Below are 19,337 nucleotides of genomic sequence, written 5' to 3' on the forward strand. Positions count from 1 at the left end.
ACTTTAAAAATTCGGCCCCTCGGGGTAATAATTCTATCGTTTTTAATATTCGTGCAAAATTGTCTTCAGCTATACATGATATTTTAGTATGGCTGAGACCCGGTTTTAATCAATTGGATATTAATCGGTTTCAGAGCCATACTGGAAATGAATACATATTTTTAGGATGGTATTTCAGTTGGTACCCTGCTGCCCAGAATGTAGAGGTAAGCATAATAGATTTATTATCCTAGATAGCCAATATTAGTTTCCTTGAGAGTGTTTCATACCGACTTACCGACTTACATAAATGACTCAAAGAGTAGCCTTTCTCCTAAAATCATATTCTGGTAGAAAGTATCTAAAAATCTACTGGCTTGGTTTCTAGCCCTAAGATATATGTAGATTAAAGCCAGATAGAATCTAATGAATTTAGATAAATAGCATTTTTTTGACTATAAGCGCAATTACATTATAACTTGAGTCCGTATGTCGCGTCTCTACGTGATTTTTTTTCTTGCATAGTCTCTATGAGTATGCAGTCCTTCGTTATTTTTATTTTTCAAGTTATACAAATGCTATATAATTTATTTTTTGTTAAATTAATATAGTGGGTGCTTTCAAGCAAGGTTTCTATCGAGCGTAGCGCATGCACTGGTCGTCGGGAAGGTAATAGGTTCGAATCTCGCGTCATAACTAAAGGCGTTAAAAATGGTTCCTACTACTACTATGTCAGGTGCGCGACATTAATAGTTAGAGTGGGGGAAATGCCTTGCAACTTATTACCATGCACAGTTAGGACTTCTAAGACAAAGGTAGTGCAATCAAAGGGTTGGTTGTCGGATGAATGTTACTAAACCTAATATCCTTGGGTGTTAGGGTATCGCCTCCCATTACACGCGGATGATGCCCTGGATTCTCTAGATAATCACTTAAAAATCGAAGGAGAATCCTGCCTTCACGAGGAAATGGTAATAATGCCTAACCCTGCAGGTACTATACCAGCAATGCCCTAACCCTGCTTTGGTACCAAGTGCCCAATATGACCTAATCTAACCTAACTTAATAAATTAAACAGACAAAAACGGAAAGCGCCAAATATTAATATCAACACTGCAGGCAATAGCTGGGAGGGAAATATGACAAATAAAAGATCATTTCTTTATTTGTTCCTGATTTTCTTTATTGATAACAATTATAGCATACATATTTTATTACACAGTTCTCATATTTTCAGGCGAAGGAGATGTATCAAATGCAGTCAATGATTTCTGTGGAATCAAATATTTAAAATCTACTAAGAGGTAAAAAAAAAAGGAGGGATTTCCCTCTAATTGCCTAGTCTAACACTAATACCCTCTTTGAAATTGAAAATAAGGGTTAGGGGATGTTTTTCCTTCGTTTGATTATTACTTTAGTTCGGTTAGGTAAGGGCACCGCAGTTGAAGGCCCCGTAGGATTTATGGACCTTCAGGGTGGTAGAAATAGGTTAAAAATACCCCATCACTTATTTTGATGCTCGATGGGCACTTTCAGGGAAAGCCCAAAAATAACATTTTATTTTATAAACTATAGTTGCTTCCAAGGACGTCCAATAGGGGGGGGGGGGGGGAATGGGTTATTACCCCCAAAATTTCTATCCCCTCCCAAAAAAAAATTTAAAAGCTTTAACATCCTTATCCCCCCCCCCCCAAATGAATTTGGGAGTGACGTAGCCACCCCCAAAATTTCGAAATTTGAATTCCCCCCCCCCCCCTTAAAAAAAATGAAAAAAACTTTTAAGCCCTTGGTTGCTTCGCCACTAGATCTTGATGGAAAATAAACATCAAAAACAACATAACAAAATGAATTATTGAGAGAAAAATATGTTTGTATTTTATATTTTAGATCGGATGGAGAATTAAAAAAGAAAAGCAATAATAAAAAGAAAAAGAATAAGAAAAATAAGAAGAAGGGTCGAGGAAAACAAAGGAAAGTTTATACCAAATGATTTCGAGAAGGGAAGGAACATTGAGTTCTGTAAATTATACTCTTCCCAAAGGTTTTAAAAACAAGTTCCCTCATTCGTTGGCTTAATAAACTTATTTAGTACAACTAACTGTGTCGAAACTATTCCATCAATTATTTTAATCCATAAGTAGCTCAGCAAAAATAAATATTAAAAATTGTAATTTTGAAAAAGGATAATATACTGTAATCTGTGTTACAAAAGTAGAACGAATGCTGTCTGTCTGTCAGTCTGTCTTAAACTTAAAATCTCGATAACCGACGGACCAACAACGTTGTGCATCTCATGATATATATACTGGTCCTCCGGTGGTTTTAGGCTATTTTCTTGGATGCCCAGTCTCCCCTCCTCCCAAAAAAGAAGAAAAAATGCCCTACCCCCCTCTCCATTTTTGTAATTAAATGCGGAAACCCCGATTGACCACATAAGTTGGCAAAGCCCCACTTAGAAAAAATTAAATCCAATGCAACCTTTTTGTTTTACTTAGAAAAAAATAATGATTTTTAAGTTTTAATTATTTTTAATATAAGGGCACAGCATTAATGTAGTTTATTAAGTAAATATTTTTTATTTCAAGTGGACTATACACGAAAATAGTGTTAACTTGTTTTGCTGTGATACTTATGGAAATAATTGTCCTTTTTACTGAATTATTTGTATAAACTAAAATTATTAGAAATTCTGAAAGAATTGTAATGGAGGTAGACGGCAAAAATGTGACCCTCAAGAATGAAGAAATTGATTATGACACAAGAATTGTTGGTGGACAAACTGCAGATGTAAGTTTAAATTTTAGAAAATATACAGCATTTTAAAAGCGAAGCTTTTCTATGATTAAGGTCGGTCCGTACGTCCGTCCGTGACGTATAGCTTTTTTCGTTTATTTAGGCACGTTAGAATTGTCCTATCGATTTCAAACTTTGTATGGTGATTCCTTTAGTAGTTAGGTACGATTTAGAGAGCTTAGCAACTCCATAATTAATACCAGAATGTCCGTACGTCTATTTTAAACATGTTGATTTTTTTACTTTTTTAACAACAAAGTTTTATGTGATCTAATCATCCGATTGATCTGATTTTTGGTATATTGATTCCTGGGTCAACAAAGTATAATGTTATAAGCGAAGCAACTCTATAATCAAGTCCTAAAAATGCAAGTATGTCCATAAACATTATCCTGAATCAAGCAGTTTTTCAAAAAATTTACTTACACTTTTGCTTCGACTCTTATACATTTATATTCTTATCATTCAGTTCTGACACTCTACAAGTGTTAATGTCCGTTTGTCCTGCAGTTTCAGTGCTTCGCTTTAATGGATGTTGTAATCCTTGTTTTTCTCATGGTACTATATCTATCGCAACTTGCAAGGCAACTCTATAATATGCAGGCTTCTCCCCTAGCATATAGGGGCTCTGTATTTGAAAGATGGAGGGTTTGAACAGCAGACATATAGCCTAGAACCATAATGGGTTTTATGCTATTTTCTTGTAATACCCTAAAATCCGCCATTCACGGATGCTTCACAGAGGTCCTCAGATGGTTTTTGGCTATTTATTTTTAACTTTACGATAGAATAAATCCTAGTAGCTGTCTATAGTGCCCTAGCAAAATGGAGATAGATGTCACAGCTTTTGGCCTACCTATTCTATTGCCGTCAGGAAATGCCCTATACCCCATCTCTTTTCTAGGAGGTTTCTTTCCCCCTTCCCTCTCTCTTTCTCTCTACTATGGCGCCAATAGAATAGATAGACCAAAAGCGGTGAAATCTATCTTTATTTTCCTAGAGCACTAAACAAGCTACTTAATCCTAATTTTATTTGCTTTTATGGAAATGCCTTTCTTTTAACTTGTTGACTTATTTAGGTAAATGAATACCCATGGTATGTTGGAATTTACGAGGAATATGATCCAGGTAATTGTACACAGGACTATAGCAAAGCACTCCGGAAAAATAATACATAATTATTTTTGATATACATTTCAAAAAACCTTTCTATTATCTAAATTTGAATAAGTAGTAGTTAACCTCAATCGGATATCTAATATCGTCAATGTAGGCATGTTTTTTTCGTCCAATTGTTTTGTATGACGATTTCCATGCCAATAAGACACAATTTAGAAAGCGCAGCAACTCTACAATAATCATCATAAAGCCTGTATGTCCATTTCAAACCAAATGATTTTTAGCTTTTTGGCTAGCAGCTATTTTTATGAGATACGTAATTATCCTATTTAATTCTTAAAATATAAATATGTATATTAAGCAGCATCCTTTTTTAAGATTTTGACCAGCTTGTTATAAGTAGCGAAGCTACACTTTAATTCCAAATGTTAGTACGTCTGTAATCAAAGGAATTTGGTTAACTTGAATTTCTCAGCTTTTTTTCAGATAGAACCTCAAAATTTTTTGGGTGAGAATACATGTATCAATGACCATTCTTGAAACATAAATTACATGGTCAGTCTGTCTGTCGGTCATCTATAATACAAAGTAGAACGATGTCTGTTTGTCGATGTGTCTGTTTGTCTGTTTGTTTGTAGCGAAGCATCTCGCTAACCGCTGAACCAATCGGGTTCTCCTTTACAGGGTAGCTTTTCATAGGTCCCGGGAAGGTTTATAAGTATTTTATTGGGGGTGGGACACCTCCAACCCCCCAAAAAATGAAAAATACCCCCAAAAACAATTTTTTTTTCTTTTAAAAACTAAAATTAAAATAGTGGGGTCGACTAACACCCCCCCCCCCAAAAAAAAAAAAAAATCCCCCCCCCCAAATTTTTTTTATTTTTCTTTTAAATCTAAAATACGAAAAACTAGTTTGACCTAACTTCTTGGGGTAAAGCCCCTAGAGGCTAGGGGCGAAGCCGCTAGTGCTAATATATAATTGTACAATCATATATAAAGAATTTGAAATTTTATCATAGACACAATCAGATGTGGAGGATCTATAATCGCCACCAGATGGGTCATAACTGCAGCTCACTGTATTAGACCAAATGTAAGTATATCCAAAAGAAGCTTCTCTATAGTCCCGAATATCGTTATGTACGTACTATAAGATTCATTTAAGCAATAAGCATCTTCTCTTTATCTTATTGTAAGGTTATTTTTGTTGGGTATGATCAATTGAAAATGAGTGACTACAAAAATGTTGTAAAAAAGTTTTTTTTTAAATATTTTATTATCTAATCTAACATCATAATAAACTTTTTCTATAAAAAATTGCATAAAAAATTAATAGATTTTGCATGGTAAAATTTTGAATCAGTTCAATGTTCCCCCTAAAAGTGAGAACTAATTTGGTTCAGTGATTTTCGGAATCCTTATAAAACACTAGTTTTTATTAAAGTTAACTTAAATCATTATCTTATTTTTAGAAAATGGGAGTAATGATTGGAAAGCATTACAGAAACAAAAAAAAGGGGAAATATATGTAAGTTTATTTTTAGGTTCTTTCCCACAACTTAATTCTAGAGCCCTAAGCTGGATCTTTAAATCATTTTAGTTGTGAACCAGATCAGGGTGAGCCGAATTTCAGCCAATCACAGCGCGGCATTTCATAAAATGCTGTGCTCTCATTGGTGGAAAGTTGGCTCACTCCGATCTAGCTCTCCACTAAAATGATTTAAAGATCCAGCTCTGGTTCTCTAATCAACCCCTTACCCCTCTTATTTATTACACTTTGAAAATTAACCTAGGGGGTTGTCAGCGCTATAGAATTGAGTTTTGTTAAATCAACGATTTTTATAATAACTCCAAAATAAAACTGCAGGTATGTCGGTATACTTGTTGTTGTTTTTGTTTTGTTTATAATGGACATAATGACTTTCTGGTACTAATCTGCTGCGCTTTCTACATTGGACCTAACTTTTACAGAAATTATCATTGAAAGTTTGAAATCGATAGGACAATAATAAGTTCCAATATTGTACACAGGGTTCTGCAATGGTGGTGATGCAAAGAGTGTGACTTAGTTTTAGCTGTTATGGTAGTTTGAATGTGGGTCTATATATGAAGATAGTTATACCCTTTTCCTGAACTCAGCTCTAATTGCATCATGTCGAAATTACCGACCATAGCTATCCGTTATGGATGGACGTAGGTACCGACTTTTTTTGATGTAGAATATCTTCGCTATTAAAAAGGATAAACCTTTTTGGAAGCTTTTTATAACAAAATGACGTCATACTGGCATACCATGGTCAATTAAAATTCATACTTGCCTGTCATTAGTAATTCAGTCTGGGTACTGGCCAATCATTGGTCATTTGTATTGTATGACGTCATTTTTTTAAAAGCACTATAAAGCGCTTCACCTTTTTGTAGTAAACGAATACTGGTGGAGAAACAAATTGGTCATGCCAACTATCAACTCAATGGAGTCGGGGCCAGAAATGATATTGCACTCTTCAAACTTGAAGAAGAGGTGATAATTATTCCAGTATGGATTAGAACCGGTTCTAAGCCATACTGAAAAAGCATGTATCGTATTATTTCCAGGTTTCTACAAATATAAAAATGTACAAGCATAATATTAAAACCAGTTTTGTTTTTCCGTGCCTTCAGCATCAGCATCATGGGTCTAACAAAACGGAAAACTGTTTATGATATGATGCGATAAATAACTGTCATTCCGTCCGCTCATCGTTAAGATATGGAATGGAAAAAAGGTTAATGATTGATTGCTGATTTTTGTGAGTAGATTCCTTTATTCAATGACCATCTAAAATATAATTATTAATCTGCCGGTCATTGTAAAAAAATCGGTTGTGGGGAAAAAGGTGGGTCCGGCTTTCTGGCATATCTCAAATTTGGCGAACTTAAGACTTTGCAACGCCTAGATAGAATTTTTTTTTTCTATTTAGAATATTTACATTCTATATTCAAATGCACTAAAAATTATTAAAGGATTATTATTTTGTATATCAAAAACATTAATTTGATTTTAAAAATTAGCGGTTGTATCGGAGACAACTTCGCAGGAAACTAAATAACATTCCTGTTACATCTAGGATGACTTTAGAGTTTAAGTTTTAGTAGCGAATTTACTCTATGTACCCTTTCTGGACCTTAAAAGGTTTGGGGGGCGGGGGGGGGGGGCGTTGAAGTTCCCCCCTATTAAACAAACATCCTGTTATTTTCTTATGAGGATTGCTAAATATTCTTTTTAAAAGCGAAGCTTTTCTATAATTAGGGTCGGTCCGTTCGTCCGTCCGTCCGTAACGGATAGCTTTTTTCGTTAATTTAGGCATGTTAGAATTGTCCTATCGATTTAAAATTTTGAATGGTGATTCCTTTAATAGTTAGGTACGATTTAGAAAGCGTAGCAACTCTATAACCATTACCAAAATGTCCGTACGTCCATTTTAAACATGTTGATTTTTTTACTTTTTTAACAACAAATTTTTTGTGATCTAATCATCCGATTGATCTGATTTTTGGTGTATTAATTCCTGGGACAACAAACTATAATGTTATAAGCGAAGCAACTCTATAATCAAGTCCTAAAAATGTAAGTATGTCCATAAACATTATCCTGTATTAAGCAGTTTTTCAACAAATTAAATGTTGACAAAGAATTTTAGCCTTCTATCTTAAATGGCAGCTTAGAAAATCACATTTTCCCAAAAGTATTATTGACTGACAGACTGATGGACAGACTGACAGACAGATGGACAGACATCTCAATATCTCTAAAATTAAGCTCAGAGCCTAAATTTTTAATGTTTGTGGGGTCTTTTGCTCAACTAGCTCCTAAAAGGAAATTTCCAATATGAATTCTGTATTGATTACTTAGTACGGTTATGTTAAGAAAGTTTTCTGGAAAAAATCATCTCAATATTTCTAAAAATAAGCTCAGAAATTAATTTTTTAGTGTTTGGGGGTCTTATGCTCCACTAGCCCCTAGAAGGAAAGTCTCAAAATGAAATCTGTAATAATTACTTAATTGGTTATGTTAAGAAAGTTTTCTGGAAAAAAATCATCTCAATATCTTTAAAAATAAGCTCATATTTAAAATGTTAGTGTTTGGGGGGTCTTTTGCTCCAATAGCCTCTAGAGGGAAAGTTCCAAAATGAAATCTATAATGATTACTTAGTACGGTTATGTTAAAAGGTTTACTACAAAAAAAATCATCTCAATATCTTTAAAAATAAGCTCAGAACCTAAATTTCAGTGTTTTGGGGTCTTTTGCTCCACTAGCCCCTAGAAGGAATGTTCTAAAATGAAATCTGTAATGATTACTTAGTTTGGTTATGTTAAAAAAGTTTTCTGAAAAAAAAAATCATCTCAATATCTCTAAAAATAAGCTCAGAACCTAAATTTTTAGTGTTTTGGGGGGTTCTTTTGCCACACTAGCCCCTAGAGGGAAAGTCACAAAATTAAATTTTTAAAGTTTTATGGGTAGATCCAGTCATGTAAGAGAGCTTACAAAAAGAATTAGGTTGATAACTAGAAAAACAAGCCAGGGCAAAATTTGCTATTGAATTTCATTTCCTATAAGTGTACTAACTTCCCCCCTCCCCCCTTATTTCATTTTTTTTCCCAGCCGCTAAATATAAAAACAGCTGTAGAGCGGCCAATTCTAAAGCTATGATAACCAAATTTTAGGACGAACTCTTAGTTTACATAACAAAAAAATATTTTACTGACCATCGCCGAAAAACGGCAAATAACGGAAACCGCCATTTTCGGCGTTTACGGCGGTTGCCGACGCCAATTAGGCTTTTTTATATGTTTATGATTACAGTAATAGACTACATACAAAATTGGCTGGTCTAGAGCTGTTTTGCTCCACTAGCCCCTAGAGGGAAAGTCCCAGGATGAAATCTGTAAGTGTACAAACTCCCACCTTAAATTTTTTTATGGAATATGGATATGATTATACATGAATTATAATAAAATTAACAAAATTTACCTATTATTGCCCTTTGGCGCATATCTTATTACAGACTTCCTCATTTGGCAACATCCAAATAAGAAAACCTCTGAAATGTAGGACAAACGAACATAAACACTTGTAGCGTATCAGAACTTAATAAGAAGAATACTAAACACAGGTCTAAAAAAAATTTGAAGTAAAGTAAATTTGTTGCAATCTTCTTTAATACAGGAGAATTTTTAAGGACATTTTCAACTTATTAATAGAGATGATTTGCTTATAACAATGAACCTTATTGTAATAGGAATCAGAATCCCAAAAATAAGCTGAATAAATAAAAAATCATCATGTTTTAGATGTACTTTCTAGTAACAATTATAAAGTTGCTACAATTCAAAAACCATACCTAATTATTATAGGAATCATTATACAAAGTTTGAAATTAATAGGACAATTCTAACCTGTTTAATTTAACCAGAAGAGCTAACTCTGCCAGAATAATAAACTTACATACAGACAGACAGACTTTAATTATATAAAAGCTTTGCTTTTAAAAAGCTAATATGAATTTACTCACTAACAGAATAATACTGATTAATTTTCCAATATTTTTCTCAACCAGAGTACACTTGAACAGAATATATTTGTTTTATTTTTGAATCTTTTGAGGGTGAGGAGAAAGTTGAATGGCAGGAAAATGTTGGCAAATAAACTAATTCTTAAAAGCAAATCTACACTGCAACTCACTTTGTTTTTTGTCCCTGTTAATCTATCACTCTGTTTGAAATCCTATAAGGAAAATACCTAAAAAATATAAAAAATTAAAAATAAATGTAGTAAAAAAGTTACATTAACCCTTTACAGTCGGGCCCCTTGCCGCACCTTAATCGGTTGGGGGGGGGGGGGCGTTCACCTCCCCCCTTATTATCTCAGTTCCTGTCAGAGCTAGAGGGCTAATTTTTTTTGTGCAAGTCCCCTGTTTGATAATGAATTTCCGACCTTTTATAAGTCTAAGTCAATTTTCGCTTCCTTCACCCTTTTATTCAACAACCTTTGTTTTTAGGTCTTTTTTTACTTAAAAATTTCAAACGGCTGTAATTTTCTTATTTTTGAAGCTAGAAGAAAATTTTTTTTCCAGAAAATGTTTACCTTTATGTAAATTTTACATTAGAAATATTAAAATATAAATTTCTGCGGCCGCAGCTGTACTTGGCAGCTGCAAGCCGCAGCAGTCGGCGGTCGGCGGGAAAACAGCGGCGGATCTTCATGAAATTTTAATATGTAATGTAGACATGTAAGAAAATCTTAAGTTTAAAATTTGAAGTTTCTAAGTCAAAAATTGCGGCTACAGGAGCCTTTTAAAGATTTCTGGAGACCTGGAGGATCAGGACCTGCAGGATCATACCTGGAACCTGAAAGTGACTTGAACACCTGTATTTTATATAAGGATGTACTACTAGAGGATTTTTTAGTATTTTGGCATGATAAAATGCTTTAGTCAAAAAAATATTTTTGCTCTTTACACGGATGACCCTGCCAGGTTTGCTGGCATCCTGTGCCCTCCAGGATGGAGATATTCAAAAAATTCCAACTCTCAGTTATGTGTCATACCCATACTTAAAAAGTCAAGCAGTTTGGGCTCTTTTTCTTTCACACACAGAAAATGAGATAGAAAAAACAGGATGGAAAAAATGGAAAATGAGATAGAAAAAACAGGATAGAAAAAAAAACGCCCCCACCCCCCGACCGTTAAGGGTTGACAGACATCTAAATTATAGATAAAATTCGCCAACAATTTCAAGATCCATATTTCAACTCCATTTATCCCTGCAAACATAATTTACATTGATGCGAATACATTCAAACACATGCGACGCATGTGAATTAATTGATACTTTATCTAAAGTCGCTTGTAATAAAAGATTTATATATATCTATGTATATAAAATACATTAATATACAGATTTTTATTTTTGTTTAAATTTTAATTATTGGTGGTGTTTAAACCACTTTTTTGAACAACGCCCCCATAAAACGTTTCCATGTATAAATTGAAGAAAAGTACATTAAGCTATTAAGTACATCGATAAAGTATTTTTTTTCTTCATAGTATTTAAATTAATTTTTGAAACAAACTTAGAAAAAAAGCTTTTGAGATTTTAATAATCATTAATTAATTTTAAAAAAAAAATTAATTTAAATATCTGAAAATTTGCCGTTAGTTCTTAGTTGGTATAAAACAAAATAATTTAGAGTAGCGGGGCTACTCTATTACTTTTAATATTACAGAAATTTTAAATGAGTAGTAAGTAAATATCATAATATTAGCACCAGTTTTGTTAGCTCAGGCATTTGGAACCTTATTTTCACTTATTATCCACGGAAAGATGTCTATAATACGATGTGGTAAATTACTCAGCTAAATTTATTTAGGGTCTACAATATTTTGATATACATGATACAAAATATATTTTTTTAATTTAATGAAAAAAATATATTTCTTTTATTTCATGAAAAAAAACATTTTCTACTTTTCATCCCTTTTGTCCTTGTTAACACAGTATAAACTTTGCACAGCAGAGAAAGATTGGGCAATGACAATAGTCCCCAAAGTTTTAAATAACGTTTTCTTATTTATTAGCTTAACAAATTTGAAGATTGAGTCAATTTGAATTGGTTGCATCAATAGGTTGAGTGTTCACACTTTTTAACCACAAATTTTAATCTACATAAGGGGCTATTCTAAGTATCATCATCGGGGATGTATATTAATTTATCAGCCATTGTCTTATCCCTTTACATCCATTACACTCACTACTGTATACAACTTCTAATTTAATTTGCTTTTGTGTATTGATAAAACAATATGCTTATGTGATAATATGCGGAAATGACCGGACACCGTTGAATTGGTCTTTTCCCCCCCAACTAATTTGTTTCACTACGCCTCCCACTGTATAAAAGTAGTCAGTAATTAAGAACGATAAATCATGAGATATTTGATCATGCACCTCATGCGTGGACCCACCATATTCCCCACAACCAAAAAATCAATATATAAACTATGTAATAATAGTTATTTCTTGCATCGTATTATAAACAGCTTTCTACGAATATAAAAAAGTACAATCATAATTTTAAAACCAGTTTTTGTTAGCCCCAATATGCCGAAGGCACGGGCTATAAAATCTGGTTTTAATCTTACGATTGTAAATTTTTATATTCGTAGAAAACTAGATATTTTTTTCGTTTGGATGAGAACCGGTTCTATTCCACCGGATATTAATCGGTTTCGAAGGAATAGGAGAAAAAATTTTCTACAAATATTTTATCACAATGAACATATGATCTACTTTATAACTGACTTTGATTTTAATGCAAAATTAACTGATCTTATTGTCCATCTATAATTTTCTTATGCAACGCTATTCTAATGGATGTTGTTCTCCTTGTTTAATGTATTCAGGTTGATCTGAGTGTGTATACCCCAATCTGTTTACCACAACCAGATTTTCAAAATCATGTCAGTAAATTAGCTTGGGTCATTGGTAAGTTAAGTACTTTACTTAGGTGCACATAAAAGTTATGGTATTTTTTCCCCCTCCCCCTTATATATTTATTCTTTATTTAACAAATGTTCTTTAATCTCCTTGTCCGTATTCTTATCCATGATATTTTTGTGCTTCGCTACTAATGGATGTATTCATCCTTGTTAACACACCGTTACCTTGTAAGGGCGGGATTCTCCTTCGATTTAAGTGATTATCTGGAGAATCTAAAGCATCATCCACGTGTAATGAGATGCGATACTCTAACACCCAAGGATATTAGGTTCAGTATAATCCATCAGACAACCAAACCTTTGGTTACACGACCCTTGTCTGAGAAGTCCTAACTGTGCATGGTAATGAGTTGCGCCTGTTTATGGGGCCAAGGCATTCCCCCTACTCTTACTTTAACGTCTTTAGTTATGACGCTGTGTCGGCCCAAGATTCGAACCTTTCACCTCCCCGGCGACGAGCGGATGTGATACGTGTTGAGTCACGATCGCGTGTAGTCATCCTTGTTAAACTAATTATTATCAAGGTTGGGGACAACTAAAGTACGAGGGATCTTACCCCAATGCCCTGCAAGAGGTCCAAGTTCCCATTATCAATGAGAATCAATGCAAGACAAACTTTCAAACAATTCCAGGAGCACCAACACAGGTCAAGAGTTTGTAAAAAAATAGGCGCATCTTTTCTTTAATTAGGGTTGGTCAGTCAGTCCGTCCGTACTTAACGGTTAACTCTTTTGGTTAATTTAGACATGTTAGAATTGTCCTATCGAGTTCAACCTTTGCATGATGATTCCTATAACAGATAGGTACTAATTAGAAATCGATACCAGAAAGTCATTACGTCCATTTAAAACATGCTGATTTAAAACTTTTTTGACAACATTTTTTGTATGATATAATTATCTGATTTTTAAAATTATGTTTCTTACAACAACAAGGTACAATATTTTAAGCTAAGCATCTCTATGATCAAATCCTAAAAATTAATGTATGCATTTCTAAGTAAATCAAATATAATAATTGCATGCTTTCCCTCAAAGGGCCTATCTAGCACTATCCCCCTCCCTAATTCTAAAATAAATGGAAAAAAGTAGGAGTTAGATTTTTCCTTCTACGGCAACAAACAAAAAAATGCCCCTTCCCCCTTATTTTCAATTCATTTCAATAATAATAAGCGGGGGGGGGGGTCAATGCTAGACAAGGCATTTTGAGGGAAACTACCAATGACTGTCATCGTTTTTAGATAGAACCTGGAATGATATGCGCTGCTGAAGATGGTAAAGATGCCTGTCATGTAAGATAACAAATTTTTAAAAGCGAAGTTTTTCTATAATTAGGGTAGGTCCGTCCGTCCAGAACGGATAGCTTTTTTTTGTTAATTTAAGCATGTTAGAATTGTCCTATCGATTTCAAACTTTGTGTGGTGTTTCCTGTAGTAGTTAGGTACGATTTAGAAAGCGTAGCAACTCTATAATAATTACCAGAATGTCCGTGCGTCCATTTTAAACATGACGATTTTTAACTTTTTTTAACAACAAGTTTGTCCTCGTGGTGGGGACAAATAGTTATCTAACCTCTTCTCCCTCCATCTATTCTTCTGTCTATTTACCTGTCTACATATCTATTTACCTGTCTACATATCTATTTACCTGTTTATCTATCTATTTACCTGTCTATCTATCTATTTACCTGTCTATCTATCTATTTCCCTGTCTATCTATCTTTTTTCCTGTCTACCTATCTATTTACCTTTCTACTCTATATTTCTACCTTTCTACTCTATATATCTATTCTCCTGTCTCTATGTCTATTTATTTACCTGTCTACATATCTATTTACCTGTTTATCTATCTATTTACCTGTCTATCTATCTTTTTTTCCTGTCTACCTATCTATTTACATTTCTACCTTTCTACTCTATATATCTATTTACCTGTCTATATAACTATTTACCTGTCTATCTATCTATTTACCTGTCCACCTATCTATTTACCTTTCTACTCTATATATCTATTTACCTAACTATCTATTTACCTGTCTATCTTTCTATTTACATGTCTTATTGTCTGCCTATTTATCTTTCTATTTACATGTCTACCTATCTATTTACCTGTCTATCTATATGTTTTTCTGTCTACCTATCTATCTACTTTCTATTTACATGTCTTATTGTCTGCCTATTTATCTAACTATTTACCAATCTACCTATCTATTTACCTGTCTATCTACTCGTCTATCTATCTTTGTCTTATCTATCTAAGTTCCTTTAACTTTAGGCTGATAGTGGAGGGCCATTAAGCGTGGAGTTTGGAGAAAATAAACGCCACTCCATCATTGGAATTGTCAGCTTTGGTTATGGATGTGCTGATGTAAGTTTTTCATTTAAATCATGGTTATGAATCGAAATCATACAGGAAATTAAATTATACACCTACTGAATGCTCCTTGAAGTATTAAAGAATCTTGACAAATAAATTTAAATAGCAGCAGAAAAAAACGTAGCTAACAGACAAACTTCCCCAAAAAAGTAGTAATAAAGTTGAAGTAGTTTCTAATGAAATTTAAATTTTGTTTAGGCTGATTATCCAGGAGTTTATGCTGATGTTTTCTTCTATAGGAATTCAACTATTTCAATCATTTCATTAGTTTTAATACAAGCGGCTACTCCCCTAGATGCTTTTATGGGCACTTGAGGTGGGGTTTGGGGGGGAAGTCGCCCCTGGACATTTTCAATCATAGTTGAAAATAGAAAAAGTTATAACAAAAAAATTAAGAGGGAGGGATTTTTCCAGAGCTGGATCTTTAAATCATTTTTTTAAGTGGTGAGCCAGATCGGGGTGAGTCGAATTTCAGCCAATCACAGCGCGGCATTTCATAAAATACTGTGCTCTCGTTGGTGGAAATGATTAAAAGATCCAGCTCAGGTGTGATTATCTTGGCAGGGTGGTGTTACGCTGATCAAAATAGTTATTATATAGCCTTCACTAGAAGCTACATTGTAAGGAGAACCATATTAGTTCAGCGGTTAGCGAGATCCTTAGGTAATCAAAGACAGTAAACTTTCAGGTTACATTTTTATAAGGAGTATCGAAAATAGACGCCTATTTAAAGTAACCCACCAAATTATTGATCAACTTCCCCAGTTTTACTTTGCATACCGAAAGAAATAAGTTGAATAAACGACCGCTAGGAGTTGGATTATGTGTACATTGGCAGAAAATGGAGGGGCAAAGTTTCTTCCATAGCTGAAAGAATAATTAGATAATAAATGTTCTTATGTATTAAGTGCAGCTACTCCATAATTAAAATGCATATTTTTATTTTGTTGTTATGTAAAATGTAATAAATTGTTGTTATTAGTATTTGGAACTCTTGTTGCCTGTCAAAAATATAATATAATATAATGGATATGGAATAATAAAAGAAAAATTTGTCTTCAATTTAGGTTGTTAATGTGGACCTCATTTATTGGTCAGTTTGTTAATTCACTAGAAGGGGAGGGGCTTGGGTAGAAGAGACGGTGTCTTGAATTTCTAGCTTAAAACCTTATTTTAGGCAGCAAGACTACAATATAGAACACTATAGTTATATAGTAGCTGTGATAATAAATAATATCTTAATAACTGATGATTTATTAGCTTAATACCAAAATAACAAGAACATTATTTTACAATAAAATTAAATTTGCGTCATATTGGTAACTTTCAATTTCTAAAAAGATTTTTAGTTTTCTAAACTTTTTTTCTTGCTTTAAAAATATTAAGCATATTTACAGCATGCTTTTAAAAATTAAAAACTAAAATAGTTGTGAATACATAGGTTCCTAAATAATATTACATAGCTACTAAAAATTTTGAGAATTTACAAAGCAAATTAATAGTCAATTACAATACAGGGTGATAGTTGGGAATTTGAAAATTAAATTTTAGGCATTTGTCTTGATTTTTCATCATTTAATTTTGTCTTTACATAAGTTTAAACATTAGTCTTTAAACGAAGAGGGGATAGCATTTCAAAAGAAAAACTAATTTGCAATAATTTCCTAGCAAAAAATATAAATCTTAAGACAAAATGAATTGATGATTTTTTCTATTAAAATGTTGAATTAGTTACCATTAAAGAGAACAATATAAAATGTATTTATTTGATACAAGAAAAGATTAAGTGAAAAAGTTTTTTGTCCAAACATTTCAAGAAAAAAAATCGGGTAACAGAATATTGTGAGAATAAAATGACCACCCTGTTTCCAGTTGCATAGATTCATAACAACAATACTAGACACTGTAAAAATATTCCCGTATAACAAATATTTCTCGTATTCATTCGAAACCGGTGGATTAAAACCGGTTCTCATCAATACGAAACAATTATGTCTCGCATCGTATTATATCCAGTTTTCTACAAATAAAAAAATGGTACAATCATAAGATTAAAACCAGTTTTTTAACCCGTGCCTTCGGCATCTCGAGGCTATAAAACTGGTTTTAATCTTAAATAATTGTACACTTTATATCCGCGGAAAGCTGTTAATAATACGATGCAAGAAATAACCTACTCTCATATTTTATTTATATATTTTTCAAACAAATAAAATGTTTAATATATCGAACTTTCCTTTAAAAAAATATAAAAAGTTATTAATCATAAAAGTTAAAATTCAAATAAAAGTGAAATAAAATTCTTCTATGCGGGAATATATTCATTACTGTGCCATAGAAATTTTTCACAAAAACAATAATGTCAATTAAATAGTTGTACAATATAATATAAATATAAGAATACTGAATTTTACATCGCTACGTGGTAATTTTCAATTTGGAAGATAAAAAAGTATTTCTACACATTGGCTACTACTACTGTCTTTAACTTTTTATTAAGAGAGCATTTTCTTTTCTTACTTTAAACTAATAATTTGGTTTCAATATTATTTTATGATTTTATCTTTTTATAATAATATAAAAATAAGACACAAGATATAAAATTATCTAATTAAAATAAAAAAATTATTTACATTTTCTTGAGTTTTTACATAACATAGCAAAATTTCTACAGATCTTGTAAAGCACTAGTTACATAATATTGTTGTTTTACATATTTACATAAATAATTTACATTATTAGTATTACATACAATTACTGAGTAGTTAGAATCAAAATATGTCTAATACTAAGAGATTCACCAAAATTTCCTTTCGAAATTTTATCCAAATATCCTTTTGTAGGATATATATTTAAGTTTCAAACAATTCAATAGGTATATTTATCGGATTTAAAATCTAAAAAAAAAAGTTTTTAAATTGTAAAATGGGTCATGGGCAGTGTGTATAACTTAACTTTTAATAGAATTACAAAATAAGGATTATTGGATTATTAATATTATTATAGGCCACTAATTGATTTTCGTAGATTCTTCGCTTATTCTTCTGTTTTTTTCTGTATTTTAAGCCTATAAAATAAATTTTCGTATTACTAAAATATTTCCAAAAATATTCATAACTAAAATATATGGAATAGATAAGACAGATATTAAGAACAGCATTTGGTAGCTTTAAAATTATTGTGGTCGCTGTGTTTTTTGTTGAGGGTTGCGTTTGGGGAAAACAATAGAATACAAACATTTAAAATACTAAATTGATTAGATTCAGTTAATGCTGACACTTGGTTTACGAAAGTTGAGCAGGGAAGGCCAGCTACAAGAAATATTGTAATAGTGAAAATTCATTACAACTTGATTTCAAGCGTACAGAAATTACGAAAAACTTTTTCAGTACCACGTAACCACAGCAGCAAAGTCATGGAATTCACTTCCAAATAATGTGAAAACTGCAGTGAATTTGAACATTTTTAAGAAAAAATACTAGATATTTATTTGAACAGATGATTCTGTAAACCTCTGACAATGGTCCTACCTGGACTCTACAGAGTACTACAACAATAAAACAATAAAATTTTCACTAAGGGGACTATCCACAAACGAGAGCAAGTGATTCTAATCACCTTCCAGCAGTGATTCTGATTAATTATCGTTATATCAATTTAAAAAAATAAGTTTTATCACGGTTTTATTTGAAAAAAGCTTCAAAATAATAGGAATTTTTGACTATATATCATCGAATGTTTTGTTGAGTTCAAACTGCTGTGACACAAAAGTAAACTTTTTTAATGATAATTGTAAATTTAGATAAAGGGATGGTAACTTGTAATATTATTAGTGTACTTTCGTAATTTACAGCATTAAATTATGTTTTGGCGTGTTATTGTATTTGAACCGTTAAACTCAACAAAACATTTGATGATATTTCATATAAAAAAATGCTTAACATTTCAAAGTTTTGTTCATAGAAAATTATGGTGAAACTTATTTTTTTAAATTGATATAACGATATTAAACATAACCCTAGTATATTCACCTAAATAACATTTAGAATCAATGCTGGAAGATGCCTAAAATCACTTGCTCTTGTTCGTGGATAGTCCCCTTTCAAGAAAAAATGCTTTTAAATAGAAGATATTTACTTAAGGGAAGATTACTTTATTGTTCATAGCCTTATTCCTGTACTGTGTCTTATTTTAGAGTAATTACATCTTTTCATTGAACAACTTTTGTCTGGAAGTCCTAACTTTCCTTCTCTTCCCAAAAGTGTTTAATTATGAAAATATTTGGGCTGAGACTCGAACCTACCCGCGGATACCTACCTAGAATAGATACATCTTGCCGCCAGCCCCGGCTATTGTGTTGTTACTCGTAGTAGCCAGGTTGATGATTCCTCCCATGGGGCTGGATACATTCAATCCTTGGGTGCCTGGTGGAAAAAATAGAGATTGTTAGGTAATGAAATTGTATGGTTGTAGGTATCTATATCAGAATCGCCATTTTACACCTATGTTATTTTGGAACAGAAGTATACTTTTT

The 19,337-nt window shown here is 32.5% G+C and overlaps 2 protein-coding genes across 5 annotated transcripts in view; one reads left to right on the plus strand and one right to left on the minus strand.

Annotated features, from left to right (window-relative positions):
• Positions 1-15,825, plus strand: part of LOC145334693 (trypsin-like) — a 29,474-nt gene extending 13,649 nt beyond the window's left edge. Inside the window, exons 6-19 of one of the 2 annotated variants that reach the window (XM_080180265.1) lie at positions 166-206; positions 1,217-1,283; positions 1,867-1,948; positions 2,662-2,766; positions 3,852-3,900; positions 4,911-4,984; positions 5,364-5,419; positions 6,313-6,412; positions 12,333-12,414; positions 12,953-13,074; positions 13,669-13,719; positions 14,702-14,794; positions 15,002-15,039; positions 15,613-15,825. In XM_080180265.1, coding sequence (XP_080036391.1) covers positions 166-206; positions 1,217-1,283; positions 1,867-1,948; positions 2,662-2,766; positions 3,852-3,900; positions 4,911-4,984; positions 5,364-5,419; positions 6,313-6,412; positions 12,333-12,414; positions 12,953-13,074; positions 13,669-13,719; positions 14,702-14,794; positions 15,002-15,039; positions 15,613-15,670 — 1,018 coding nt within the window. In that variant the 3' untranslated portion in view covers positions 15,671-15,825. The remainder of the gene's footprint in view (positions 1-165; positions 207-1,216; positions 1,284-1,866; positions 1,949-2,661; positions 2,767-3,851; positions 3,901-4,910; positions 4,985-5,363; positions 5,420-6,312; positions 6,413-12,332; positions 12,415-12,952; positions 13,075-13,668; positions 13,720-14,701; positions 14,795-15,001; positions 15,040-15,612) is intronic. The other variant, XM_080180266.1, reaches the window with a different exon arrangement.
• Positions 15,826-16,043: 218 nt separating this feature from the next.
• LOC145334694 (uncharacterized) overlaps positions 16,044-19,337 on the minus strand; it is a 28,291-nt gene continuing 24,997 nt past the window's right edge. For all 3 annotated transcript variants that reach the window (XM_080180269.1, XM_080180267.1, XM_080180268.1), the window contains exons 25-26: positions 19,121-19,227; positions 16,044-17,870 (exon numbers count right to left, since the gene is read on the minus strand). In XM_080180269.1, the coding sequence (XP_080036395.1) occupies positions 19,121-19,227 (107 nt within the window). In that variant the 3' untranslated portion in view covers positions 16,044-17,870. The remainder of the gene's footprint in view (positions 17,871-19,120; positions 19,228-19,337) is intronic.

Source organism: Acartia tonsa, chromosome 12, assembly GCF_053477335.1.
Source record: "Acartia tonsa isolate MP-2025a chromosome 12, ASM5347733v1, whole genome shotgun sequence".
In the NCBI taxonomy this organism is placed as follows: Eukaryota; Metazoa; Arthropoda; class Copepoda; order Calanoida; family Acartiidae; genus Acartia; species Acartia tonsa.